The 26,282-nt window shown below is 38.7% G+C and overlaps 2 protein-coding genes and 1 long non-coding RNA gene across 3 annotated transcripts in view; all 3 read right to left on the bottom strand.

Annotated features, from left to right (window-relative positions):
* Positions 1 to 1,088: 1,088 nt before the first annotated feature.
* On the bottom strand, positions 1,089 to 3,539 carry LOC140937527 (uncharacterized). The gene is made up of 2 exons (XR_012165483.1): positions 3,211 to 3,539; positions 1,089 to 1,697 (listed from the first exon to the last, which is right to left on the bottom strand). It is a non-coding gene; the product is annotated as an uncharacterized lncRNA (long non-coding RNA).
* A 3,652-nt stretch (positions 3,540 to 7,191) lies between these two features.
* Positions 7,192 to 12,698, bottom strand: LOC140936971 (uncharacterized). Its single transcript, XM_073386484.1, has 5 exons — positions 12,631 to 12,698; positions 11,049 to 11,401; positions 10,737 to 10,871; positions 9,192 to 9,566; positions 7,192 to 8,543 (listed from the first exon to the last, which is right to left on the bottom strand). Exons 1-5 carry the CDS (start codon positions 12,677 to 12,679, stop codon positions 8,526 to 8,528), a joined length of 930 nt encoding a protein of 309 aa, XP_073242585.1. The 5' UTR covers positions 12,680 to 12,698; the 3' UTR covers positions 7,192 to 8,525.
* A 4,220-nt stretch (positions 12,699 to 16,918) lies between these two features.
* The window catches only part of LOC140937061 (uncharacterized), a 19,851-nt gene continuing 10,487 nt past the window's right edge, over positions 16,919 to 26,282 (bottom strand). The window contains exons 6-15 of the mRNA XM_073386592.1: positions 24,149 to 24,400; positions 23,498 to 23,704; positions 22,905 to 22,989; positions 22,132 to 22,193; positions 21,573 to 21,707; positions 21,263 to 21,394; positions 20,039 to 20,196; positions 19,253 to 19,418; positions 17,923 to 17,964; positions 16,919 to 17,376 (exon numbers count right to left, since the gene is read on the bottom strand). Of these exons, the coding sequence (XP_073242693.1) occupies positions 17,362 to 17,376; positions 17,923 to 17,964; positions 19,253 to 19,418; positions 20,039 to 20,196; positions 21,263 to 21,394; positions 21,573 to 21,707; positions 22,132 to 22,193; positions 22,905 to 22,989; positions 23,498 to 23,704; positions 24,149 to 24,400 (1,254 nt within the window). The 3' untranslated portion in view covers positions 16,919 to 17,361. The remainder of the gene's footprint in view (positions 17,377 to 17,922; positions 17,965 to 19,252; positions 19,419 to 20,038; positions 20,197 to 21,262; positions 21,395 to 21,572; positions 21,708 to 22,131; positions 22,194 to 22,904; positions 22,990 to 23,497; positions 23,705 to 24,148; positions 24,401 to 26,282) is intronic.

Here is a 26,282-nt window from a genome sequence, read left to right as displayed (position 1 = left end):
AAATTCCGAGCAACAGCGTCATCGGGGATAAAAAAAATATTTCGTGTAGTAATATACATAAGAAAAAATTGGTGTAAAGTAAACTGTGTGAAAAGCGCAAGAATGGGGCGGAATGTATCAGAGGTATAAAAATATGAACTTGAATAAAATACAAAGATCTAATCAGCGAGTGTCACAGGACAAAGATTCTTTTGAAAGGCATAATTATGAAACAGCAAGTGGTAACGTTGCGAGTATGCGCGAGCCGCTGGACGGAAGTTTGTGGTGGTATTGGATCGCAGCGAATGCGGCAAAGAAAAATGGCGCCTCTTTTAAAAATTACCATCGTCTTAGTCATCTGTTCTATCTTTGTGGAGTGCAGATAAGACAAAGTCTTCTTTGTAATATGCGAGATTGGTCTCAAGGCTAATAAGTCGCAGATCATTCACAATTTTGCGCGGTTTGTGGTCCATGAGTGATTATTGTTTCGTGTTTTGGCTTGCGCGCGGACACGTCGATAGGGTTCTGCGCAACAGCTGCAAAACTCCTCTTTTAAACACTGGATAACTGGGAAAAAATCTCTTCATGTAAGTTGTGACCGAGTACAAAACGTCCGACGCTTACGATTTGAATAAAACGCTGTGAAAAAAAATTCTAAATGCTAGTCTGTTTATATAGTTATAACTGCAGTTCTTGCGACAATCCCCTTGCAATAGTACGATTTCACGTCAGTTATGGTTCAGGAACGCCCTGTTTTTCAGAGATGTGCAACCTTAGTGCAGTGATTCTGCCAGTGATTACTTTTCAGAGATACCCCATCCTAACCACCCGTGGCCAAAGCAGGTGCAGTGCCCTAATTCTGCGACTGATAAAATTTCAAAGATATCCCACCCAGGGCTATGAAATTGTATGTTTCCTTTTTTGACTAGATGATATAAAACTGAAGACCCAAAATCAAGAAATGACATCTATTAAATCTATATGATGCCTTAACTTATTCAGGGGTGTAGGCAGAATTTTGTAATATGGAGGCTCTTGACTCCAAGATGCCCCTTATACTTCTAAAATAAAGAATTAGATGAGTGAAAACAGGAGTGTGGTACAAGATGTTTCATATTGCAGATGTTTTTTATTGAGGTAACCCTAACCATGAAAAATCCTTCCCTTTACTCCCCACACTTCTACATACTAGAAAATTGCAAATATGCACACAACAGTGAAAATACTTAAAACAGTAAAGATCATAGTCATATCTAAAACTGCATTTTCTCTCTGAGACATTGAAGTGAATTTTCTGCTTCTGATACTTCCATGCTTGCACTCATTTTTGCTTTTCATAAATTTTGTTGTTGGTATTTTCTACTGCACATGTGTTAATTATTTAAGATATAACTAATAAGGCCTAGCTCCCTTGAGTAGCTCATATCTGGGCTAAGATTAAAAAATTGAAAATGAGAGAAAATTAGCTCTAACTTTTCCTTTTCATTCAATTTCAACATGAGGAGAACATAAGGATCTTAAAGCCTGATATTTATAAAGTCTGACTTTATGGTAGCTTCAAGTGAGCCAATGTATGGCTCATTAAAATTAAAGCTTGTCTGTGTGTCTTCTGGGGCACCAAGGCTATTTGACGCAGTTCAGGATGGAGTGACAGACCCTTGACAGATGGATGGAGTGACAGAACCCAGGTTTAGTGCTGAGCATCTCATAGGGAGCTCCTGCAACAGGAAAAAGGCAAATGAAATTTTTCATAACTTGTCATCTTGCGACACCAGGAGCATCAATGAGACTGTTTCAGGGGCAATTTTACATAAAATTAATTGCAACTTGTGCAGCCTATGATATATGACTATATACGCTACTACAGTGTATACACAGCCAAACCGACATTGGCAAGCCAAGTGCTCCTAAATTCATGTGCACAAACACTGAATATATGAGACCCAGAGTATCAAAAGATCTATTTCTATCGGAGAGTGAAAAGTTACCCCTATGGCATTTAGTTGTTGCCCACAACTAGCGATACCCCTTTAGATATTTTTTCAGGATTTGTCAAGTGTCATGGATACGAATTTATATTCAAAAAGGAAAGAAATCTTTTGGATAGAAAAGGAATAATAACATTTACGATTTTTGTAAGGGTAGAAATACATTGTATCTGATGAAGCTAATTCTTATGTGGATGCCAATGTAAGGAATCAAATACAGGGATTTCATGTCCAGTGGTGTCTGTACTTCAAACAGAAATGGCAGTCCAGCAAGTGCAAAGGTGAACAAGGACAAGAATTGTTTTGTGCTTGAACTTGTGCTAGTGTCAAAGTGAGAGTAACATTGTAATGGTCATATGAAAATGCATTAAATCACACTTATTAAATCACTTTTATAGTAGGGCAGGGAAAGAATGCACATATGTGTATTTTCATATTTCATACTGATTTCAGTTATGTTTCAAGACATTAAGTAAACATTTTAAGCATAACATTACAATTCTTTTAGGCGCCAATTTTGTATGTATAAACAAATCATCATTGAATAATTATCAGAATAAAATAATCTTCCAAATGGTGAGGGTTCTGGTCAGTGAATCTGAGAGCTTACAGTGAATGATATTAAAATGCAAATTCATCAGTGTTCCCCCCCTTGGATGCAAAATCAAAAATTCAAGAATGAAAGAGTGTTCCGAAACAATGCTCTTACAAATAAGTTTTGTTGGGATATACTTTTACATGTTAACGAAAAATCTAAAAACAAGGTTGAAAAGGACAAGAAAAATTTGTCCATCTTTAACGAAGTTTTAGCAAATAATATTTCACAATCCACCGCCTCGATCTCTTTATCTCTGAGAACAAATAATCGCCATAGAGCACCAATGTAAACCAGAAAAGCAAATTTTCGAAAATGGAAGGAAACATCCGACTATGGCCTTACTTGTAAGAGTAGGAAATTTGCTCATTGATTTCATGCCGCTAAATAGTATCAAAATACTCGAACTTCCCCCCTTTGAATTAACCATTAAAAGTGAAAATACGGAGTGACCGAAAGAGAAGTTTAACCTGTTTAGTCGCTTGTGTGGGATATATCACTGGATCTCGCTGTACGGTCAGGGTCAAATACTACAAAAATACCAGGGTCACATAAATTACGTTGAATTCAGGCTGCTATAATTTTAACACATAACATTCGATGATGCTGCTCCACATTTCACAAAGTAAATCAAGGGGTATATCTTACCTAAATGTTAGGCAGCTCTGCAGATCGTGGACGATAACCCAGAAATCCGTGACCGCTTGAATGTCAACAAATCAACATATCACAACAAACGACCTCGTAAACGCTTTATCTGCTTCATCAGAGGAGCCAAATGGACGAAAATTAAGAACCTAAATGGTCCTTCTCCCCTACATGACACTTCAACATGGCTTAGCCAAAGTATCCAATCTATAAGACATGTCTGTTGTCGATTGGGTATGCAAAAAAATCTCCCTTGAAAGTACTTCAGAACGGCTTTCGGCCATTACGATTTCCCGTCAACAAGTGCTTCCCAGCAAGTTTGACGCATGCGCAAACGTTACCACTTGCTGTTTAATTATGATAGTCTTCAAAACAAAAGGTTCGCAAGTTCGTTGTATTCCTCACGGGAGTTTTGGGCTGTCTCAATGTAAATCGAGCTGCAAAAAAACATGCTGGTTGACAAAAGCTAAAGACATGAATAAATTCTAAAAAAAGATCCGCAAATACGTTGCATTCCTCGCGGGAGGTGAAGTTTGGCTCAATGTAAATCGACCTGCGAAGAACACGCTGGTGCTGCTATAAGTTCTGAGAATATAACCCTATTGCCTTGATCAATTAAATGCAACTACCGCTTAAAATTCAATTCACAAAGGAAAAGAGAACACGGAAAACCCTGGTTCTGAGTCGAGAAGCGAACACGCTGCCTCATTGTAAATAGAGCTGCAAAGAACAAGCTGGTTCTGACAAAAATTGGAGCGTAAAACCCTATTCCTTGATCAGCTGCTGTTTTAAACGCAATTTATAAAGCAGACCAGAGCACTAACAGCCCTTTCAAACGAGAAATCGTATTCAAGCTTACTCACCTGTTAGGGCCTCTTGAACAGACGACGAACAGCTGCACACTGAATCACCCAATTTTCGGACCACGCGTTGTAAATACAAGACCATGACGTCACTACCCAAATCTGGGGTCTTACACCCAAATATGGTCAAAAATGCAAATTTTAGAGGGTTACGCAGAATTTGAGAGGTTTTGCCTACATCGTACGGGATTATAAATCTGCCGCCGAGGCAACCTCGCTTCTTAGCTCAGTTGCCTCGTCGGCAATAAATGGAAAAACGAGCAAAAATGAAATGACTTTTTAGCGCGAAAATGCATTTATTAGTATTTAAATAATCTATAATAATGAAAGGAAAAGGCAATTTAGACAGAAAAGGAACGGACAAAACAGTTCGAAAGCAGGAGAGAAAGAAAGCCACTTTCTACTGTTCTTTTGTCCCACTTAACAGGAGATACTTAGTGGAAGTTTCAATTGGTAATTTGTTTTTCCTGTGTGATTGTGAAACCCCGGTTTTGGCCGCACGTACCCTTTACTTCCTCCTAAATTTATAATATTTTTCCTCTGAGTCTCTATCTTTCGTGGGGTCATCAGATGTTTGCAAAGTTTGCAAAAAACTTTACTAGTACTAGTTAAAATATTTTTAGCAAAAAACTTTACCACTGAAAGTTAAAGAGACAAATTTAATAAATTACATATCAGATGTTTGCAAAGTATTCAAAAAACTTTACTAGTACTAGTAAAAATATTTTTAGCAAAAAACTTTACCAGTAAAAGTTAAAGAGACAAATTTAATAAATTACATAATGTATACTAAAAAATGGACAAACCGCCAAAAACGAAATGACTTTTTAGCGAGAAAATGCATTTATTAGTATTTAAATAATCTATAATAATGAAAGGAAAAGGCAATTTAGACAGAAAAGGAACGGACAAAACAGTTCGAAAGCAGGAGAGAAAGAAAGCCACTTTCTACTGTTCTTTTGTCCCACTTAACAGGAGATACTTGGTGAAAGTTTCAATTGGTAATTTGTTTTTCCTGTGTGATTATGAAACCATGGTTTTGGCCGCACGTACCCTTTACTTCCTCCTAAATTTATTATATTTTTCCTCGGAGTCTCTATCTTTCGTGTGTTGCAGCCCTATACAAGGTAATTTAATTATTGTAACTACTCAGCTCGTTTAGTTCTATTTGCTATTCTGAGTACTTTTTTGCCTGATCTCTTTTAATTTAAGCTGTTCTTATAAGTTTTAAGTTGGCAAAATAAAAAGGTTGGCTGGTTGGTTGTTTGCGTTGTTGTTGTTATTCCGGTGGGCGGGATCTCTAGTCTACCCAGAAGAAAACCTGTGTTTTTTCTCAGTCACGCTGTTCGCTTCCACATTTTCCCCTTCCCCGGCCTAGTCCATTTCTGTGCAGTTAAGAAAAATAAAAGGAGGCTGGTTTTTTTTGGTGCATTAGAGAACGGGGTTTAAAGAAATGTAAAGAGACGTTAATTGACCTATTTTGAAATTGCGTTATTTCCCATAAACGTTACCCTGTAACAACACCCACCTTTTGGAAACACCAGACAACTTTGAATGGCCATGAAAGAGGTTAAATATAGGCTTTAGAAAATGCGCTCATCCCCATTCTTCCGCTGCGAAATCCACAATCAACAACACTGACTAGATATGAACAACAAGAGATCAGAACAATTATAAGGCAAATACCCTGCACCCATGTAATCATTAAGAACTTTTAAATATAACGGGGCAACGATTGCGACCAGGAACAAAGCTGTTACTGATGTTTGGGTAAACGTGAAGCTTACTTTTCTGGTCCATAAATGTAATCAATTGTCTCCCGGGGTCTGCTAGAGACTTCGAGTAAAGCTATATTTTTATTAGAGTCTATATCTGATAAATTGTAGAATGTTTCGCAATTCCATTGTCTTTTCTGAGCGTGGGAATAAACGTAGTCGCCTTGTGCCATTAAGAGTTCATAAATCTCGCTAGCGTTCAGAAGTCACACAGGTTTTTGCTACGGGAAATGAGAATCTCGCTAAAAAGTCACGACTTTTTCGCCCGTTCCACAATTTACTAGTAAATAGTGTCAAGATACTAGTAAATGAGAATCTCGCTAAAAAGTCACTACTTTTTCGCCCGTTACACCATTTACTAGGAAATAGTGTCAAGATACTAGTAAATGAGAATCTCGCTAAAAAGTCACGACTTTTTCGCCCGTTACACCATTTACTAGTACATAGTGTGAAGATACTAGTAAATGAAAATCTCGCTGAAAGGTCAAACCTTTTTCGCCCATTCCAAAATTTACTAGTAAATGAGAACCTCGCTAAAAAGTCACGACTTTTTCGCCCGTTTCACAATTTACTAGTAAATAGTGTGAAGACACTAGTAAACGAAAATCTCGCTGAAAGGTCAAACCTTTTTCGCCCATTCCACAATTTACTAGTAATTAGTATCACGATACTAGTTAATGAGAATCTCGCTAAAAAGTCACGACTGTTTCACCCGTTTCACAATTTACTAGGAAATAGTGTCAAGATACTAGTAAATGAGAATTTCCCTAAAAGGTCAACCCTTTCTCGCCCATTCCACCATTTACTAGTAATTAGTGTCAAGATATTAGTAAATGAAAATCTCGCTAAAAGGTCAAGCCTTTTTCGCCCATTCCACCATTTACTAGTAAATAGTGTGAAGATACTAGTAAATGAAAATCTCGCTAAAAATTCATGCCCTTTTGGCCCGTTTTACCATTTATGGGTACATAAAGTATTATTATTAGGTATTAGGGTACATGCGAACCTATCGGGTTGCAACGGGTCATTGGTTCAAAAAAAAAGTCAAAGAAAACCCGTAGATCCCTTAATGCAAAAACCAGGCTAGAAAAGTCGAGTTTCCAATAGCACACCAGTTTACCATAAATACCATGGAGAAAAAGTATCACTGACTGCACGACTCGCTTTAGAGCTCGTACGCGGGGTGAATTCTGCTTTTTCATTTTGTCCTACCCCACACCGTTTAGTTTTAATGATCACTTCCGATTTTTAATAACCTTGACGACCTTGACTACGGCGCGCAAATATTTAGGTATGGAAATAGCCCGTAACTGACTTCCACGCAACTTCAAGAACTCTAAATATTGGTTTTGCTTCAAGATTTTAATGGTTTACTAGACGCTCAATCAGTGAAACGTTCTGAAACGTTGAGAATTGAAAATAAATATATCGCATTACCTACTCACGGACAGTCAATGGTTAAATCACGGAAGAGGTAAACCTAACCAACGCTACGTATATGACGAGAAGGAAAAAGATCAACCCTAGTTCAGGGTTATACGCTTTCTACTGTCATAACATATTTCAAAAACCTTAGTAAAAGGGTCCTTGAAAAGGAGCTGCTTTCTTTTACTTGCTATGTTGGCTTTGTGGTTAGCAAACGATGAATGTCTGTCTGATGACACGCAATCTAAACTGAAGATTGGATCTTTTCATAAATAAGGTTTTACATTATAATTTATCCGGCCTCTTTGGCAAAGGTCCTTGAAAACAAGTTTGTCCTTGTAATAAGATGATCTTTCCAGCAAAAGAAATATAACTGCATTATATTCATCCGATGACTCTAGGCTTAACTCTTTGATAGTCAGTCGTCGAAATTATGTAGATAACTTGAAAAGATCACGTGACACTGAAAACACGTGATCAATAGCGTACGTAAGACTTATTGACTTTACCTTCAATATGAAGATTTCATTGCCAAAATAATAATATAGATGGTATGATAATAATAGAAACCATTAAAAAAGGTTTACATATGATACAGCAAGGATTCTAACCATCCCGCAATTAAGAGGATTTATAAATCCAGTGAATATTTTTAATCCAAGAGCGCTTTGTTTTGCTACCACCCTTAGAATGAAAAAAAAGTTAAAAAATTGTCATCCACATCAGTAATAACCAACTCCCATTTAAGGTCTTTTTCCCCTCGCTGAATGGCAGTTCCGACGCCAAAAAAATTGCCCTATAACTTACACAAGTAAGCCTGGTCGTAGCCGAGCTAAGGATCTTTTAACCCTGTGAGTAGAGGTTCTTGGATTTTTGTTGTGATCTATGCAATTTTAGAAAAGAAAACAATTAAACACTGACAAACAGATGAAAAAGAGGATTGCCGCCCCTTCTCCTGGTTGACTCCCTTCATCATAGTTTTGAGCTGCAACTGAACAAGAAAACGCAAGCTTTGCGCAACGAGGCCAAAGCAAATGGCATATATATTTTAAGATAGTATCTGTAAACCAGATAGGGTCATTTTAATTTATATTAGTAATGTCTTTTTCTACCATGAAGCTGTCTGCTTCCATACCATGCATAAGTGCAGCTGTTCTGTTAAGGTATGCCGGTATGCCTGTTCGGCATTTCGGCTTTGTTAGACTTTTAAAAAATCCGCGGGCATCGTCACTTAACTGATCAAAATCCTCCTCTACAGCATGGGTGATCCCTGGAAATAAGAAATAAAGAAAAGATCTGATATTACAGTATGTTCTATGACCAGCGCGTAAGATAACTGAACCTTTGAGAGTAAACTGAGTATACAATCTGCAGTCCCGTTGGCCTTAAGGGAAATCAATGAGTGAAATTTTCTCTGGCTCCAGTCGGTCCATGGACCAACCAGTCTCTGTGTTTTTTTTTTTTTTAACAGGGATTGGTCGGCAGTTTTTCTTCTCACCCGTCACTTGGCCTTTTTCAGTTGAATAGTTCTTCTGTATGACTAGGTCAAATGCACCCTCACATCCACGCCTTCAATTTAGCCCCGCTTAGAAGATAGAGTAATCTGTTAAGGACTCCTTCCTCAATTAAGCCACCTCTCCCATGCCACTTAAACTTTCACATACAAGCTGATAAATTAAAGACTGTATTAAAAACAATATTAACATTGAACGCAAATGACTAACACTATAAGTGCTCTGACCAAAGAAAGGTAGGAGCAGCATATTCCAAGTCGAGTTGCATTTCCAAAGCAGTTGTAAAATACAACACTTAAACAGCTTAGCACTATCATCCGTAGTTGTTGAAACTGCATGCCTGAAGCGAACGACCCTGCAGTAGCCTGGTTTAATAAAGCTGATAATAAGATGACTTCACTTACAAAATCTTCGTAGTCGAGAACCACGCTACCATTACTGCCAGCGGGATAACCGTTGAAGCTTTCTTGGCCTACTCCATGCTCTTCTTCGAATGTTGTGTTGCTATGGTTACGGACACTATGACCGTTATACCTTTTCTCCCGTCTCTGGTACTCATCGTCGACTGCAGTATTACCATGGGAAGTACGGACAGTATAACTACTATTGCTTGATCTCCCGTCCCTTTCGTCCCGTGTGCGTCCTCTGAATTCATAAACCGGTGGAGCTTCCGTTTTTTGGGGTGAGGTAGATGATTCAGAGTGGATAACATGAAGTGGGACGGTTATTGCCCTATTAGCATCTTGGAGAGGTCTCTTGGAGCTCTTTAGTTTAAGCCTCTGAAATTGTCGATATTGCGCCGTAAGATTGATGCAATTGTATGATAGCTACAGAAGTTAGTTAAATGGGGGCTATGTGAGTGCACGAGTCACATGAGGCCAGGAATGGGCTACCTCGCTCCCCGGAGTGTCTCTTCTTAAGAGAACCTGGGAACGAGGTTAAGAATGAGCCTTCTTTCGCCTCATGCCAACCCTACAGAGAGGAGAAGAGTGACGTTACGTTACCATGGTAGCAAAATGTTTGAATCACAACAAGAGGGAGCTAGCGCTACAACGACGGAGACGGCTTTGAGAACGGCGAAGAAAGCAATAGGCTTAATTTGGCAAAACAACAACCTCGCACGAGCATCACGCTATTTTGTTTATTTCTTAGCCCGGCGTCGCTGAATGACAGCGACATGAAACGTTCTTATTTCACGCGCCCACTTTATGGAGTACGTGAACAGAATACATGTTCTTTTTCTTTTTCTGAACTTAGATACAGTCCTTTCGGATTCAACCCCCCAAATTTCGCCACTATTTGACACATTAAATGAAATTGAATAAGATCGATGAACTTTGAAACAGTACGAATTCACTTTTAAGAGCCGTTTTCGGTTTGACAGTGTCATCAAGAAACTTTGCTACTATGGCAACGTGACGTAACGACTTCTCCTATTTACTTATGTCACCTTCTTTCTACTCGCTCCGATTTCCCTTCGCATCTTTAGTTATTAGTGAGCAATCTCTCACCTTAAAAATATGCCTACCCAACTAATGAAGCCTCAAGAAACTCTAAAGCTCGTTATGCCTTTCTTCAACTTATTAAGGCTGGTCTTCTGCTACATCGGAAAAGAAACACCGGTTTTACGTATCGTTTCTTAGATTCTAGGTTCCACGCCGTAGAATTTGAATTCAGGATGATTTTTCAATGGAATTTGGATGCCGGATTCTAGTCGTTAGTGGGACTCAGGATTTCAAAGTCCAGGATTCCGGATGTCAGAGCAAAAATTCGTTAGATTTCGGATTCCATAATTGAGCAAAAATTTCCAGGATTGCAGAACCCGGATACCCTTTCATGAGGCGAATTGTTGTTGGTCTAATAATATTCAGTTCTTCGCGCAGAAATGTGTTTGCGATAACTGAAATAAGTGAACATTGCTACACTTTGTCCATTAGAGGGATTCTTACCAGACATAATGCGATAGCGGCGATTAAGAGGATGACTATCAGAGCGACGGTTATGCCAATTCCTATTCTTGTTGATTCTGAAAAATCCTCTGAGATGTCTGGCTTGTCTTTTCCCAAGATCTCAACACTTTTTACCTGTCGAAATGATATGTGGAATAACCAAAGTCAGTGTAAATGCAGACGAGTAGTGCTTCTTTAGGACGTTTTTTTTTCTTTTCTCTTTTTTTTTTTTTGCGATTCCGTATAAGGCAGTTCTAAAGATGAGACCGTATGGGCTGCTGAAAGTGTGATTGCAAGCAAATTTGACGTTACCTGTCCGATGAAGACTGGATCCAAAAGAGCCATCTTTTTGTTTTTCCAGTAATCACGCATTTTAATATAAGCAAGAATCGTGATATTTCTGTCAACATCTCCAGTACCAAGGTCATTTTCACTTTTCGAGACGAAGAAATTCAAAATCGCCTCAGCAGTGTTGCCTTTTCCCTTGCACAGTTTCGTAGCGTTTATGAAGCGAATTCTGCTGGCTTTGACCACGTTTGCCTTTGCGTCATAAAGTTTTTCCGAAAGTTTTTCGGCAAAGAACGGAACAAAGTGGCAGAACCTTCGCCATACCATTTTCCATGACACCCGGACGTAAACACTAGGAAGATCTTTTGTGGAACACTCTGTGATAAAGATCAAAGCAAATTACAGTCATCTCTGCCTTTCGTGCGCACAGTAATTTTCAAGGAGTTATAATAACTCCTCTTGTGGGGCTAATTTTACTCCTTACAGTGGAGTTATTTTTTGTGGAGTTTTTTAAACTCCAAAAGAAGTTTAAAGAATTATTTTTCAGGAGTAAAAGTGACCCCAGATATTGAGGAGTTAAAATAACCCCTAAAATGGAGTTATCCTGTACCTAAAATTTTTACTCCACTTTCAGAGTTAAATAAACTCCAAAAAGAGTAAAAAATAACCCTTGTAAGGAGTAAAAATAACCCCATTTCGGAATTATTTCAACTCCAGACTGGGAGAAAAAAGAACTCTTTTTCAGGAGTAAAAATGACCCCAAATTCGGAGTTAAATTAGGAGTTAAAGTAACCGCCAAAAAGAGGTTATCCTGTACTTAAAATTTTTACTCCAGTTTTGGAGTTATAATAACTCCCTAAAAATTACGGTGCGACATAAGCTATAAGAAAGCAACTTCTCGTTAAAGAAAAACTCCTAGACTGATTGGTCCGCGCTGCAGTTTATCTGAACTGATCTCTCATTTTCTTTGATTCTGATCTCTGTTGAGCGGGGACACACCTATCTAAGACCGACGCTTAGTCTCCTTCTTAAAGTGAGATGACTACATAATTTACTATCAACAAGACGACGAGAACACAAACTGATATGCATTTGTTTTACGGTTTTTCTGTTTACACAGGGCTAAATCGGATTTAACTTTAAATTTCCCGCGGCTAGTTAAAACTGTCTTTAAAAAATTAAGAAAGAAATTGGCTTAAGTTACGAGTTATCAACGCCACGTATTTGGGGCAACCTGTGTGAAGTTCTTGGGCTTTTCTGACGAAACGGTTGTTAAAATTAAGGCTTTTTCCTTATATGGACTAAAGTTCTCTGTCTAACTAGACAATTCAGATGCTTGGAGAGGCAGCCTAGCGACCCAGAGCCATAAGCCCATAACTACTGAGAAAACTGCCATCAAGCACTGCACCCCCCTCCTCCTTCGTACGAACCCACGTAGCACCCAGTAGCCCATTTAAATCAGTACAACAATCATCACCAACCCAGATCAACTCATACTGAAGACCTTTATCACAACCGGTGTAAAAGTGGTAAAAATGTGACAGTTTGGATGAAAAAAGATCAAAGTATCTTTCGCAGTCATCAGTTTTAATGCATCCATACATACCTAAGTGGAAGCTACACATCACCACAATGAATAACGCCAAGAACCTCATGATATTAAACTCTGTTGACTTAAAAACAATTAAGGGAAATTAAGTCTTTTTGTATCAACAACTGATCAAATAGCATATGTTCGAAGTTCATCGCACTGGTCAAAGTTCCTCCTGATCTTTTTAACGTTACAAATCCATCAATAGGCAGTCGGATAAAATCAAATGATCAGCCAGAGTCCGTCCGTCAGTCAGTCAACAAGAATGACCTGCTTACTGAGTACCCTTAAACAGAAAATGTTTGTCGGCCATCCAGACCTTGATACTCGGGGAGGGTACTCCCTTTAATGGCCTATACGGGGAAGCTCCGTTCAAATGGGGTACCTTTTTGGTGCTTATTTCAGATATATGAAAGGGTAGGGAAATCTGTCATTTCGGTCTATAAACAGTCCAAGCTGCGGATTTTATGACTCTGGAAAAGTTGAGAAGACGTTCTGGTTTTGTCATTTAATTACTCAATACTTGAAAGACACTGTATTCACAGCGGTTAAAAGAGATGCAAAGTTCTAACTAGGTGTGAAAGGGGTACTATTTGATTAATTAAAGGTATACGAAAAGGATAACTTTTCTGTCCAAAATGGTATATAAAAGGTTAAGAGTTGGACCTCGGGACGGAGCTTCCCCGTATAAACCTTTGCTAAGTACCTCCCTCCCGTGCCTTGATTATCAGTCGGTACTGGGTCAGTCTATTATGAGGCAGCTGTCAATCACCTGTAACCAGTCGGGTTGGTCGTCCAGCAGTGAGTCCAGTCAATGAGAGAAACATACATTGAAAAGCTTTTTAAGGTGCTAGGGAAATCTTTTCGTGATCATATCCACAGTTTCTAGCTCGCCTTGTATTGGAGGGGAGGCGGAGAAAAGCCAGTTTTCTCGATCTTGGCACCCTGTCAATAGTGCGCATTCCTCAGCGACACACATTTATAGATTTTCGAAAACGTTGATCACACTTCAATTGCTTAAGCCTACAAGCAAGTGCGTGCTCAAACAGATTTCTCTTTGTTAAATCAGTATAAGGATCTATCATATCTCTCCGAGGTCATCTTACTCCTTTTGGTGGTGTTTTTAAGGCATGCGTGACGTATTGGTGTCTCGTTCAATCGGGTGAACGAAACGGGTGCTTTGGCACAGCTTTTTATGCAAATCTGAAAGCAATAGAATATCGAAAACGTTGTGTGCCAGAAAGAAAATATAGGGGAAAAGCTATTAACGATATTTTTTGTCTTAAAATGGGTCTAAAACGTTTCCAGGTATGACAGATTACTATCAGATTGAACTCGAACATCTTCAGAAGTGGGCAAACATCCAGAGTATTTCCAAAAACAAAAAAAGACATCGACGGCAACAACAGCAAGACTTTCTAGTAGATGTATTGTTGGATCCAGATAGTTTAATACGACTCTTAACGAGTAAAAGATCCATTAGAAGTTATTCCCCTCAGTATGGATTTTAGTTTAGCAACCGTAAGAACAGTGATTCTTTTTCATTGGTATATCGAAATCAACTGTATACGTGTAACACTGGAAGAACTTACGATTCATGGTCTTCATAAGAAAATTGAACATGAACTGTAAACACTTAAAAGAAGCACTGATCGAAAGTACCTATATCAGCTTGGAATTGAAAGAATTAAAGACTTACCTCAATCTGAGTGCATTTACAACAGAACACGAATAAAACAATCAAGATACGAGTTTTAGCGTCGTTACAGAAACCAACGCAAACTTAGTATGAATGCTTTGTTTGAACCTACGACCCGACGCGGAGTAGAGATCTCTTTGAGGCTCTTTGACATAAAATGAAATGACAGGAATGCTAGAAAAGTAAACATTCGTATTGATTCTTTTGTGTGGGTTTTGACAAGATTGACATTTCCGGCCTTGAGAAGGCTCACAGGGCTAATATTGTTGTGTGAGATTAAGGTGACAAATGCAAGAATTAAACGAAACAAATTTGAAGATTTCAGAACAACTTGAGTTGCTCTGATGGCTATATAACAGAAACAAATATATCTTTTTGTCCACTGCATTTGCTTTTCTTCTTTTCGTCTTTCGCACACCTCAAGCTTTTAACTGGAATCGATACACTGACATGTTAAAACGTTAAAACAAACTCATCGGTATGAGAGAGAGAGAGAAAAAGAAAAGAAAGACTGTAAAAGAACAAGGGGGAAAAAGAAAGCAAAAAATGCCAAAAAAAAAAAAAAATGGTCAATTAATCTTACTAGTAAACTTGATAAGACTTTATAATTTCAATATTTAATAATGTTCTTACAAAAGAACATATAATGATATTGTTTCAGACTAATGAAAAAACACACATGACACGAACACAGAATGCCAAAAAAACTTCTGTGCTGTAGGAATATACAAAGCAAGTTCAACGAGAGGTCCTTAGTCTTGTAATACAAGTTGTTATTCGGCCCAGTTATAACAAGCATATTTTACCTGTCCCTACTTCGCCCATATATATCGAGATTCCAGTGTAGCTTTCATGACGTTTTGTGTCATCGGATCAAACTGGATAATTCGAATCTAATTTACCGGAATGATTCGTCAAACTTCACAGTAAGACTTTTTGAAGCTCTACATTTTTTTAACTTATAGAAAAACTCATCACAAGAGTTGTTTCTCTTGAGCGAACATCAGGGTGTGGTGAGGTAGCTCCTCTGTGGTATGTGACAGGCCCGCTCAGGATCACTTTTTATTTATATGCTTCTTGAAGTTACAGTGTGACTACTGTAACCGGGGCCACTTAGACAAAGTTGACCAATCGTATTATAGAAAATAACAATACATTCCGACAAAGTTGGTTGAGGGCCAATCAGTCACGGCTCGATTACCAGCCCCTGTTCTCTGTATGCAACACCCTGAGGAAAGAAGGCCATGCCTTCCGAAATATTGGTAAATATATATATATATATATATATATATATATATACACCCGTTTTCAAAAAGGTTTTCATATAGAGAGATATATAGATAGATATACTTTTGTTTTCTTGCACGTGCGCCCGTGTGCATTTTTCACTTGTTATTGTCCAACTTGTGAAAAATCTCGGTTCAACGATAAAGTTTCTCTTTGTCAGGTTCTCTGTTCCAACTTATCAAAAAAAAAAAATTGAGAATGCACGAATATTGTCTGCAATTCTCTTGATTTGCTTATTCTTGAAAATTTAAGAAGAATAATTGTTGCCGTTAAAGGATAAGGGGAAAAACATCAAAGATTTTAAAATTTACAACAACGCAGATGAAATGAAAAAAAGTGTTTTGGAAACCGCTTGTTATTTTTCTGAGAAGGATGATGTGACGGTGGATGATGTCGGTATTGGATATGTGGGAAGGAGCAACAATATTATAGCAGTTAATAAAACGGACCAAGACGTTGACAAGGCTCATAGAAGTAGATTGTATCATAAACGTGATGAGCTGGTCATATATATTTTTGTGTCACCTCTTTTCGTTTAGAACCACAGCTTGTTAGGCAACGTCTCACTGCTGAAGACAGAATAAACTCTCGGCCACAAACTTTTTAAAGTTAGTTTACAGTTTCTCTTAAGCACGCTCCTGGAGAGCAAATTTTTTGATACACTCAATCAATGAGGAGGTCTTTAGTTTACATTGATGGTATGGTAGCTTTTATGTAATGTCTTGAACGCCTTCATTTAGAACCTTAAACCAGAGGAGCTAGTACTTCGTGAAAAATAGTCCAAGTACTGCTGAAAATCTTAATCATGAGAATCGGAGGATGGGCTGCGGAGACGGCATAGCTCGTTTCCCACACCCCACACTTATTGAAAAGTGATCAACGACATGTAGACTTTATCCTCGGGTATTTTAAACAATTACTGGATGAAGTTTTTGTGATATCCGGAATAATTAAGATCGAGTCAGTGTTATCAGCCTTGCCGAAGGCCGAGGCTGATAGCACTTAGCGAGACCTTGATTATTTAGGATATCACAAAAAACGAATCTAATAATTGTTTTATTATACTTTGTTTTGAAGAAAATAACAACAAACACACCGTCGCAAGGAACCTGTATTAATATTGTTTTTGGAAATCAAGCATTGCGGGCGCAACCTACAGATTAGTCAGTTATCTACTAGCAGATAACTAATTTATCTGTAGGTTGCGTTGATTTCCAAAATTAGCTGTGGGCTCTTAGCCAATGAGAAGACAGATAGTGAGTACAATGTATAATAATCTAGATTATTTCTTGCAAACCACAAAATACACGCAATAAATATAGTGTAAAAATAGTTTAATGCCAACAGCGAAGTTAATAGCTCAATAGATAGTATAGATTTTGTATAAAAGTAATTAACAATAGCTCGTTACCGTTACAATTACTACTAGCACGCGACAATGACTATTTTTCTAACATGCCTTGTGAAAGAAAAAAAGAATCCTAAGGTCGTACGTACGTGGTTGGCCTTAGAGCGGTTTTAAATAAATAACTAACAGAAGCTTACAACAACTGATCAAGTGAAAATCTTACAACTAGCACATTCTTTAAGACAAACGGTTATCATTCAAAACGTAATGAAAAAAGACTATTAAAGGCGTAACCCCCCAATAAAAAAAAAAAACCTGGATTCGCCCCTGAAGTGAATGCTTTGGTTTATACGTTTCTCTGCTACTTTTGGTAATGAGTCCTGCTAGGGCGGTGACTAATGAAACCATGATCTCACAGCTTTTGTGCCTGAAAGCAAAAAAACAAAAACCCAGGAATATTATAAATGGTAGTAAGCAGAAGCGTCTAAAAACAGTGCCCTTAGCACCTTATCAAAATTAAATATCGTGAAGAACGAGGAAGTTACTGTTCAATGACACCAGCATTTAAAAAATGGCAAACGCCTTGAAGCTCTGTTTATGTACCAGGGAGTAGCTATAGATTTTCCCGGCTACACAGTTCAACTCCACCCCCACCCATAGGGGACCATAGGGTTGGTTTCCTATCAACGTCCTACCCACCCAGTTGAGTACACAAAGCTATACATTCAGCCTTACTTGGGTTTTGTGGCAAGATCGCGCAGCTAGCCTTTAGATAAGAAAAGGAGAATGCACTTCACTATTAGCATTCCTCAACGTGACGGTATTGTCTTTAATGTAGAAAGGGCTACAGACCCTTTCACTTTAACACAAAAATAACACGAATTGTATAGAAGATGTATAACCCACGGATAAGAAAAAAAAAAAACTGAAGTACTCTAGTATAGACAATCGAATTGCTATCAATTACAATTACCTCGGCTGACTCGTCGTAGTTCACAGTATACTCATATAGTGCCTATAGGAATCAGAACAAAACTCCGCTTTACTGACGTTCCATCTAAATTGCTTAATAAAAGTTTATTTGCCCTTTTTGTTTGTTCGTCTTTCTAATATTAAACGCTACAAACTAAATTAGAGGGCAAGCTGTTTTTTTTTTTTACATTCAGGATGGCAAAAAATGCCGAGGATTACAGCGTTCCAACTTTATATACCAGGGCTCGAAATAAACTTTTTCATTTAGGCGTCAGCTGGCGACTAGATTTTACAAGTTTTGTTTTCCAAATTGAACATTTTGGTCGCCCGTTCACGACTGTAAGGTAGTATGACAGTTAGGTAAGCCATGAAAATGCTAGTACACTGACGGAGCTCCCAGTTTTTATAGTTCTTTATTTGTTTTCGGAAGTTGTCGTAAAATTCGTAAAAGACTTCTTCAGACCGAAATCCTCGGACATCAAGGAGAAGTTTCCATGCATTCTCCTAAAAACTTAAACTTATTTATTAACTTTTTTGCCAAATCGTGAACTACTACTTAGTTGATGTTTTATGACGGCCAGCAACTTCAGTGTTCGATCACTTTCCCTTCGTACGATTTTACTCTTCCCTTTTTTTATATTTACCTATACGTTCTTTCGTACAACGTTACCCTTGTCTCAATATTATTATATACGTCAGCTCGTTCCTACGAAATTAGTCCTGACACTCTTTCTTTCCGAAATCGAAGTCGTGACGATCGTTATTCAGTGATGAAACGACGATCTTGAAGATTAAAGCCACGCTCGCATAGCCATTCTCATCAAGTCATGACAACATTAGTCGTGCGATGACAGCAAAGAAAGTAAGCTTCACGTTTAGAGTTTTTGTTTTGCGTATTTTAAAATTAAAAGTCTTTTGCTTTTCTTATTTTCACGTTTTCATCGTCCTCGCGGTTGATCGAGCTCGCTAGTACCACACCACCAATTATACCACGCGAAACAATTCCTGACATGCGACGATTTCTCTCAAAAACAGACTATTTGATGGAAAACGCGCGACGAAAACGACGTCCGCAGGTACCCATAGATGCTCAGCGTACGAGCAAATTGCATTACAAAAGGAGCCTTAAAAAATACTAGACTAATATAACCTATAACTTATTGATTTATTGATAAAAGAAATGAACTCTGAGGGCGTAATTTGTCCTGAAATAGAGGCTCTGGAAGAGGGAAAAATTCTTTTGGTACTGATCAAATGTCAGAGACAAAGAATTGCCTAATAAACGCTCAAAACAAGAGTAGAGTGCGTTTCCTCTTTGATTTTCCACTAACCTGGTAGATAAAGTGGTAATGTTCCAAGGAACAAACAATACCATGTCTGTCACGCCTAAGATTCTTGGACAGCTCAAAGACATCAACAACTGATGTCTTACTCTCCTCGTGACTCTTAACGCCAATATCCACAGCAATATACACCCCGGTAAAACCTAGGCCATCACTGAAAGGGAATGCAAAGAAGTACAGTTACGGTAAAACGGGCAAAAAAACTCGTGCAACTTGTTTTACAACATTGCTTCTGAAAGGGAGTTAAAAAAGAATTTTGCTCGTTTTACAACCCGAAATAACATTGTTTTTGCAACAAAGGTGTTATTCCTGGGTACTAAATCGTGCAAAACATCGCTTTTGAACTCGTTTTGCAGCAATGCTGCAGTGAAAGTTATATGTTTTTTTGTTCACCGTTTTACTCAACCTTAAGCGTTAACAGTGGGTTATTATGCATGCACGTTCCGATATCGTAGCCGAGAACCAAAAAACTATTATAGTTCGCACTTTAAAACCGTAAACACAAAACAACGTCTAAAAAGAAATTTCGCGAATGTTTTGGTTTTGTGTCGCTATGCCTTTTTTTATTTTCTCTCGCCTGTTCCCATGGGAGACACACCCAAGTCCAGCGGACGAAATTGCTGCTACCGCCAACATGTATTTACTTTCAAATTTGATTGATTCTTTTGATTTGGATGACACTCAGTTGTGAACGGCCTTATTTGATCTAAATAATATTTGGAAAAGATACAATGTAAGAGATAAACCACCTTAAAAACATGTAATTTTACAAACCTGCAGTGTACAATAGTAGGAGCTTTGATATCGCCATACTTCTTCCTCGCTTCCCTCGTGGCCGTCACGAACCCAACAAACAAGGCCACGTTTGGCATGGCGCGCTCCTTCCACGAGGTGAATTTCATATGAGAGACTTCGCGCGGGTATGAGGCTTTCTGCAATATTTCATTAATGAGAGACAAAGTTAGTCTGAAATGTCAGCCGTTTCTTCGCCCCAGCGTCCCCCCCTAACGGGTGGGGAGGGGAAGGGGGGTGAGGCGCCCATTGGAAGGAGTAGGGGGTGGTGTGAGGAGACGGTTGACATTTCAGACTAAGACAAAGTTAATCGTTAAATAGTATTGTCCTATAAACTATGTAAGAGCGTCGCTGTACTATTGATCTAGTTTAACCTGGTGATTTAAGCCAATCAGAGCTGAGGAAGTATTTTGCATTAATAATTGACCTCAATACAAGAGAAAATTAAGGAGGATAGAGAACGTGTCCACTGCCACACTTCAGTTACGCGACTTTTCCGCGCTCTAAACTAACTCATACTAGGCTAACTTGCTAATGATTTCCAGACCCGAAACTTCAATTTACTTAATCCACTAATTGCATTTTGGAGATGTCAAGGGAGTGTGCATATATAACAAGTGAATATATGACGTCACGGCGGCCATGTTGCTTGTGTGTTTAAGAACAAAGTTCGTTTCCCAAATGAAGGATAAGCAAGAGAGGATAAAGGGGACAGAGAAGGCACCCTCCACACACACCCTATTCCATAGGTAATTCGTCTCGAGTTATTTTCAAGACACACATATCCCAAGGGGGATTAGACAACAGCCAATCACATAGCGCGAATGTGTTCCGCGTGGATGACCCACGCTCAGAGCCACGAGGTAACTTTATCCCGATTCTAAAAATAACTCGAGACGAATTACCTATGGAATAGGGTGTGTATGGGGGATGCCTTCTCTGTCCCCTTTATCCTCTCTTGGGATAAGTCATTGTTTGATTGGTTTTACCAATATGCCCACCGTGACGTAGGTCCATATGCCCGACCGATGTCTATTAAAAAATCGTGTGTTTGTTGACTGTAGTTCAAATGCGGTAGCTCTAACTTTTTCGAAGCTGGAAATTCTAAAGTAGTAATGAATACATATTGACAACAGAGGACATATTTGTGAAAGGCAGTTTTAGTCTCGCTCAGCCTACTCGCTATCAAGTAAAATTGCAGTCTACCTTGCTTTCTGCCACATTTAAAACAGTCATCGTGTAGTCAGCTTTCTTCACAATTTGTTTAATAGTGACCTCGATGCCTCCAAAGCTCTTGGTGTTTCCTTCTCCTCTTGGCAGATAATCCATAAATTCCGTCTAGCATTGACACAAACATAACTATAAGTGATTCATATCTGTGAAATTGGTTACGTACATATAGCAGTCACTAAAGGCCTTTTTTTTGTCTCACTCCTTTTGTTGAAGTTTCCAATTGACCAGCGCATAACTAAGTTGAAAATCTTTATTTACGTTATAAGTGACACCTCGCTTTTACCGGTTTTTCTTTTTGTTCCTCGTTTACCATGACAACCAATCGAGACTCTCGTTCCCAAACCATTCTCCAAAAATCCTCCGCGGTCTCGTACATGGGATGTTGAGTCGCTATGTAACGCTGCTGTCCTTTGTGATCCTAAAGGAATGGAGCATTATATTCAGTTCTGCTTTACACAGGAAACTATCTTTCGGAGTATCCAAAACATGAATTTTGAATGCAAACACATGTTTTTCGTTTCTAATAAAGAATTATCCACTCTTCGATTGGATTTTATAGATGAAATGTAAATACAGATTTGTTTGAATCTGATTCATGATCTCTTGGCGGGTTTATTTAGGATGAAAACCACTTGACAAGCGGCGAAAATTCGAGGCCCGCCACAATCTTTTTTGTCTACGCCTACACAGCCCACATTGCTGGCAGCAAGTGATTTCTTTGTTTTATCGTAACGAAATTAAAGTACTTGAATTCTTCCAAGGAAGCGCAGCTTAGAAATACAAAAATGATTCAAAGCAAGTAAAGTGTAATAGAAGAAAACAACAACAACAAAGCAAAATACCCTTATCCAGTTAGCATTGATGTAATCGGGATTTGATGATAACTTAACTCGGGTCCTCGGAGCTGAAAATGTAACGGAAGACAATTTTTAAAGAGTATTTTCACCTGAAAATAAAGTTCAAGAAATCCATTGTATTGGCAGAATGAATCAAGTATTAAACTTGTGGAATCCCCGGTCAAGCTAAGCATGTCACGATCAGCATTTTTCCTGTGTGAGATTAAAGCCGACTTCAAAAGGAAATATTTCTGAGTGGTATGCCCGTGCTTAAATAACCTTGACCATTCACAGTGTACGTGAGTCAGTTAATTTTCAATCTTTTGATTTACTGATTACAGATTACTTTCTACCGTCATTGAAAAGTAGCTTTCCAAGTTAGGAAAGAATGATAATAATAATAATAATAATAATAATAATAATAATAATAATAATAATAATAATAATAATACTTTAATTATCCTCTCCCCTGCCCTTATGGGGCTTTTGAGGGATAATGAAACAAATGGGGCCTAACATGGTTTAACCAGTTGGCTATTATACAAGCGTGGCTGAGGATTTGAACCTGGTACTACCGTGAACAAATCCAGCTAGCGGTCAGGTCGGGACTTGAACTCGGAACCTCCGGACTGCAAGTCTAGCGCAGCACCTGCTCGACCACGCTGCCTCCCGTGAAGATGTTGTGAATGCTGCTCATTATTGGAAGAACAAGCAACAACAATTGAAACAAAACAAAACGAAACGAAAACAAAAACAACAATAACAACCAAAAAACATACCAGGGAGCACTTCAGGTGATCTATTTTTGCTTTGGGTGTTCGTCGGATATTTGATTTCCTCCTCGGGTACGTCTTTGCTAAGATTCTGAGAGCCAAAGGATAAACGAGCATCTGTTTTAGTCTTAAAGTACGTCTTGGTGTATAATTTACAGGTACTAAATTTAATAATGATAATAGTGAGATAATGTACTCGTAATGATGATGATGATGATAGCAATCGGCAATAGTTATAATTATGACTCGCTGGTAATAATGGCAATGGCAATATATTTATAATAAGAATGATAATTTAGTCAATTCCAATGTTTAAGAGCAAATATTATGTTTTCTTTAAATTATTTATACCATTTACATGACTCAAAAATTGCAATAATTTTAAAACCCCGGTGTATTAAACACATGCACGTGTAAAAACACTGAAGTTCTTCTGCCCTGAAGGATCGTTTTTTTTTTTTCGAGCATTGGCTACAAAGATTCGTGCAACGTTGCCCTTCATTCTCCAATTACTCTTAGATCTGAGATGGAGTAAGAGACGGTGATATCAAGTTACCCTTAAAACGTGCAACTGCGTTGTCTAAAAAACTTTTGGGTACCTTAAATTCAGCTTCTTTTTTCTTTTCGTTTCTGTTTCTTAGCGCCAAAGCTACGATACCCACGGTACCAGTCTTGTGTGTCAGCGGCACATCCTCGTCGTCAATAATGGAGTGTGCAGAAGAACGTCTTCTACCGCGGTCCTTTAGGTCAGCGTCGATATGTCGTAAGGCAAGAGGACTGGACTGTTTGGAACCACTTCCCTGACCCTGAGACAAAAAAAAACATATCCAAAACTTTAGTATCCGGGGTATTGACACACTATAAATTAAAATCGAACTGCTCTAGCCCTGAAGTGCCAATTTAACTCATTTCATCCCATGGGTGCAAATCAGCCCTAGCTAATTGGACTGTATTAAGCCTGATTAAAGGACTCAGCAGTAGACCCAAAAATAGGATTGTCTGATTTCTCTCACCATAACGGCCCCATTTTTATGGCTAAAACAGACCTCTTTTATTCACAGTGCGCTAAAGGCTGCTCTTTAGGTATCAAAACGTTGTTTCTGTTTTGCCGGGAAAAAATTATTTTAATCAATTCTTCACAACTGTAAAAAATACTTGGCAAAATGTAGGAAAAGCATATCACACTATTTAATTCTCTACGTGTTTCAGTAGTAACGTTGTTGTTGAGAAAACCACACCTATACACAAACCTCTCCTCCGGTGCTTGCCGATCCTCTCCGAGAGCCGCCGGAACCTGACGAAGCAGTATCGGAAACCTGTCCACCCTTGTTCGTGTTACTTTCCTCGTCAGCTTTGTCTGTATCGGGGACGTGGCTTGTCACAATGGCAGGAGCTAAATGGCTGATAGAGCTTCGCTCCCGGCCATCGTCTTTCGATAAGCCATAGGCTTGATTTTCGTAAGATACAACGTTTCCCTTTTCGCCTTCATCAAAGTTTTTATCCTATGGCATCAGCAGATCAAGAAATTACGAGAAATGTAGCGTACTATTTTATAACATTGTTGGCGTTTAGATTGACTTCCGTTTAAAGAGGGAAACCTCAAAGCAAATAGTTTGCTTTAAACTACAGCTCTTTCCGACATCGTCAAATTTATCAACTGCAGATTGAAACAGGTTTATATGTGGGGAGGAGCGTTGCGTGACGACACTAAAAATGGCTGTGTAGCAGACGATTCATTAAGGGGATCACCCCAAAAAAGCTCAAGAGACCTTGCGGAGATCCCTGACCATGCACTGTAATTAATTTAGATGTTGTTTTCTTTACTTGTTACTCTTAACTGTTATTTTAAGTCAAAATAGTTACAGTAGTAAAGTTGCCTTTCAAAAAAAGGAAATTCTCATGTTTTAGCGGGGCTTCCGCGCGCGCGAAGCGCGCGTGGGACAGAGCCCCATACTCATGGAATATGGTCAACCTCTTTTCGTTTGGTTGTCACGTGATTGACCGAGCGTACGTATGTACGCGTCTACAGATTGTACGGGTGGGGTGGGGGAGACTGTCAAAAGGAAGGGAGGGGTGTCTCAGGCGCGTCTTGGCAAGTCCACATCTTTAATATAGGATTTTAGGACATTCACAATATGGTCAATTGACAGCTGTCAAAACAGGATAGCCACTGACCAGTATCCCATGACCATATCGCGGGCTCATGTGTCAACTCATCGAGGTGACGTGATTTATTTGGAAGCTGTCCGCTGACCAGTTAATTGTTTTACTAGGTCTCGAACAATGTTCAATCTCATACTTTTACTAGTTAAACTGATAATGCACACATATTGGACATCAATGTTTTGATCAATTGACAGCTGTCAAAACAGGGTACCCGCTGACCAGTATCACTTGACCGTATCGCGGGCTCAGGTGTCGACCTATCGAGGTCAAGTATTTTTTGAAGTTATCCGCTGACAAGATACTAGTTTTCAAGTGATCGCAGGCTCAAGTTCAAGTTTTTTCTAAATTCATATGAAATATGTTGTGTTTATGTGCTACACAATGAAAATTTTGATTGCAAACTGACCTCGGACGCGAAAATTCAGCCAGCTATTACAGGCAGGGAAGACAGTTGCTTTTGACTTTTCTCACCATGGTCACGCGTTGGTCACGCTCTACGTCCAATTTTTATGCTCTGATTGGTCAAAATTTGACAGGTGAGTTCATGCGGAAAATTTATGCAGCATCTTGAATCTTGTTTACTTTGACAGCTGAAGCTGACAGAGTTTTGTGTCAACTTGTGATGTTTTTAACTGTCTTTTTCCACTGGATGTGCAAAATGAAATTCAGCTGCTATCAGGAGTCCTCTGTTATTCATGGCTAGTTTGTTAATTGGGTTTTTGGTTGAGGAATACGTCGCTTGTCAAAGTCGGAAATCCGATTTCGGATGGCATCGTTTTCGTTTTCACCTTGCTTGATGCGTAAGAGGATTGCAAAGTCTGAAGCGATACTGGCTTTTCTTGATACCTTTCAGGAGCTGCATCTCGAATGGTAAGCCAGAGAAATTATTGTATTTGATGTTTGTTTTTTTGGATCTAATTTAATGAAGTCGAGCGGAGTTTATGCGGTCATTTAGTTTATGCACTTTTGTAAGATTTGAGACAATGATCTGACCGAGTAGCCTGAAATTCATCCGATTGCTTCGAGTCGTTTTCTCCTCTCAACAACGTCTGAATCGACGGGCCGTTAATGCCGTCCAGTGACGTCACTCACTACCCGAAAACCGGGTAGTGATTTTGATTGGTTGATTGTCTAAACATTCGCATCATTATGTATAATTATGAAAAATTTTAGCGGGATTGTCGCTTGATTTTCAGCGGATCTCATCCCTGGCGTTCT

This window comes from Porites lutea, chromosome 5, assembly GCF_958299795.1.
Source record: "Porites lutea chromosome 5, jaPorLute2.1, whole genome shotgun sequence".
In the NCBI taxonomy this organism is placed as follows: domain Eukaryota; kingdom Metazoa; phylum Cnidaria; class Anthozoa; order Scleractinia; family Poritidae; genus Porites; species Porites lutea.
The sequence above is the reverse complement of the archived record's forward strand: the minus strand, read 5'-3'. Positions and strand labels throughout refer to the sequence as shown.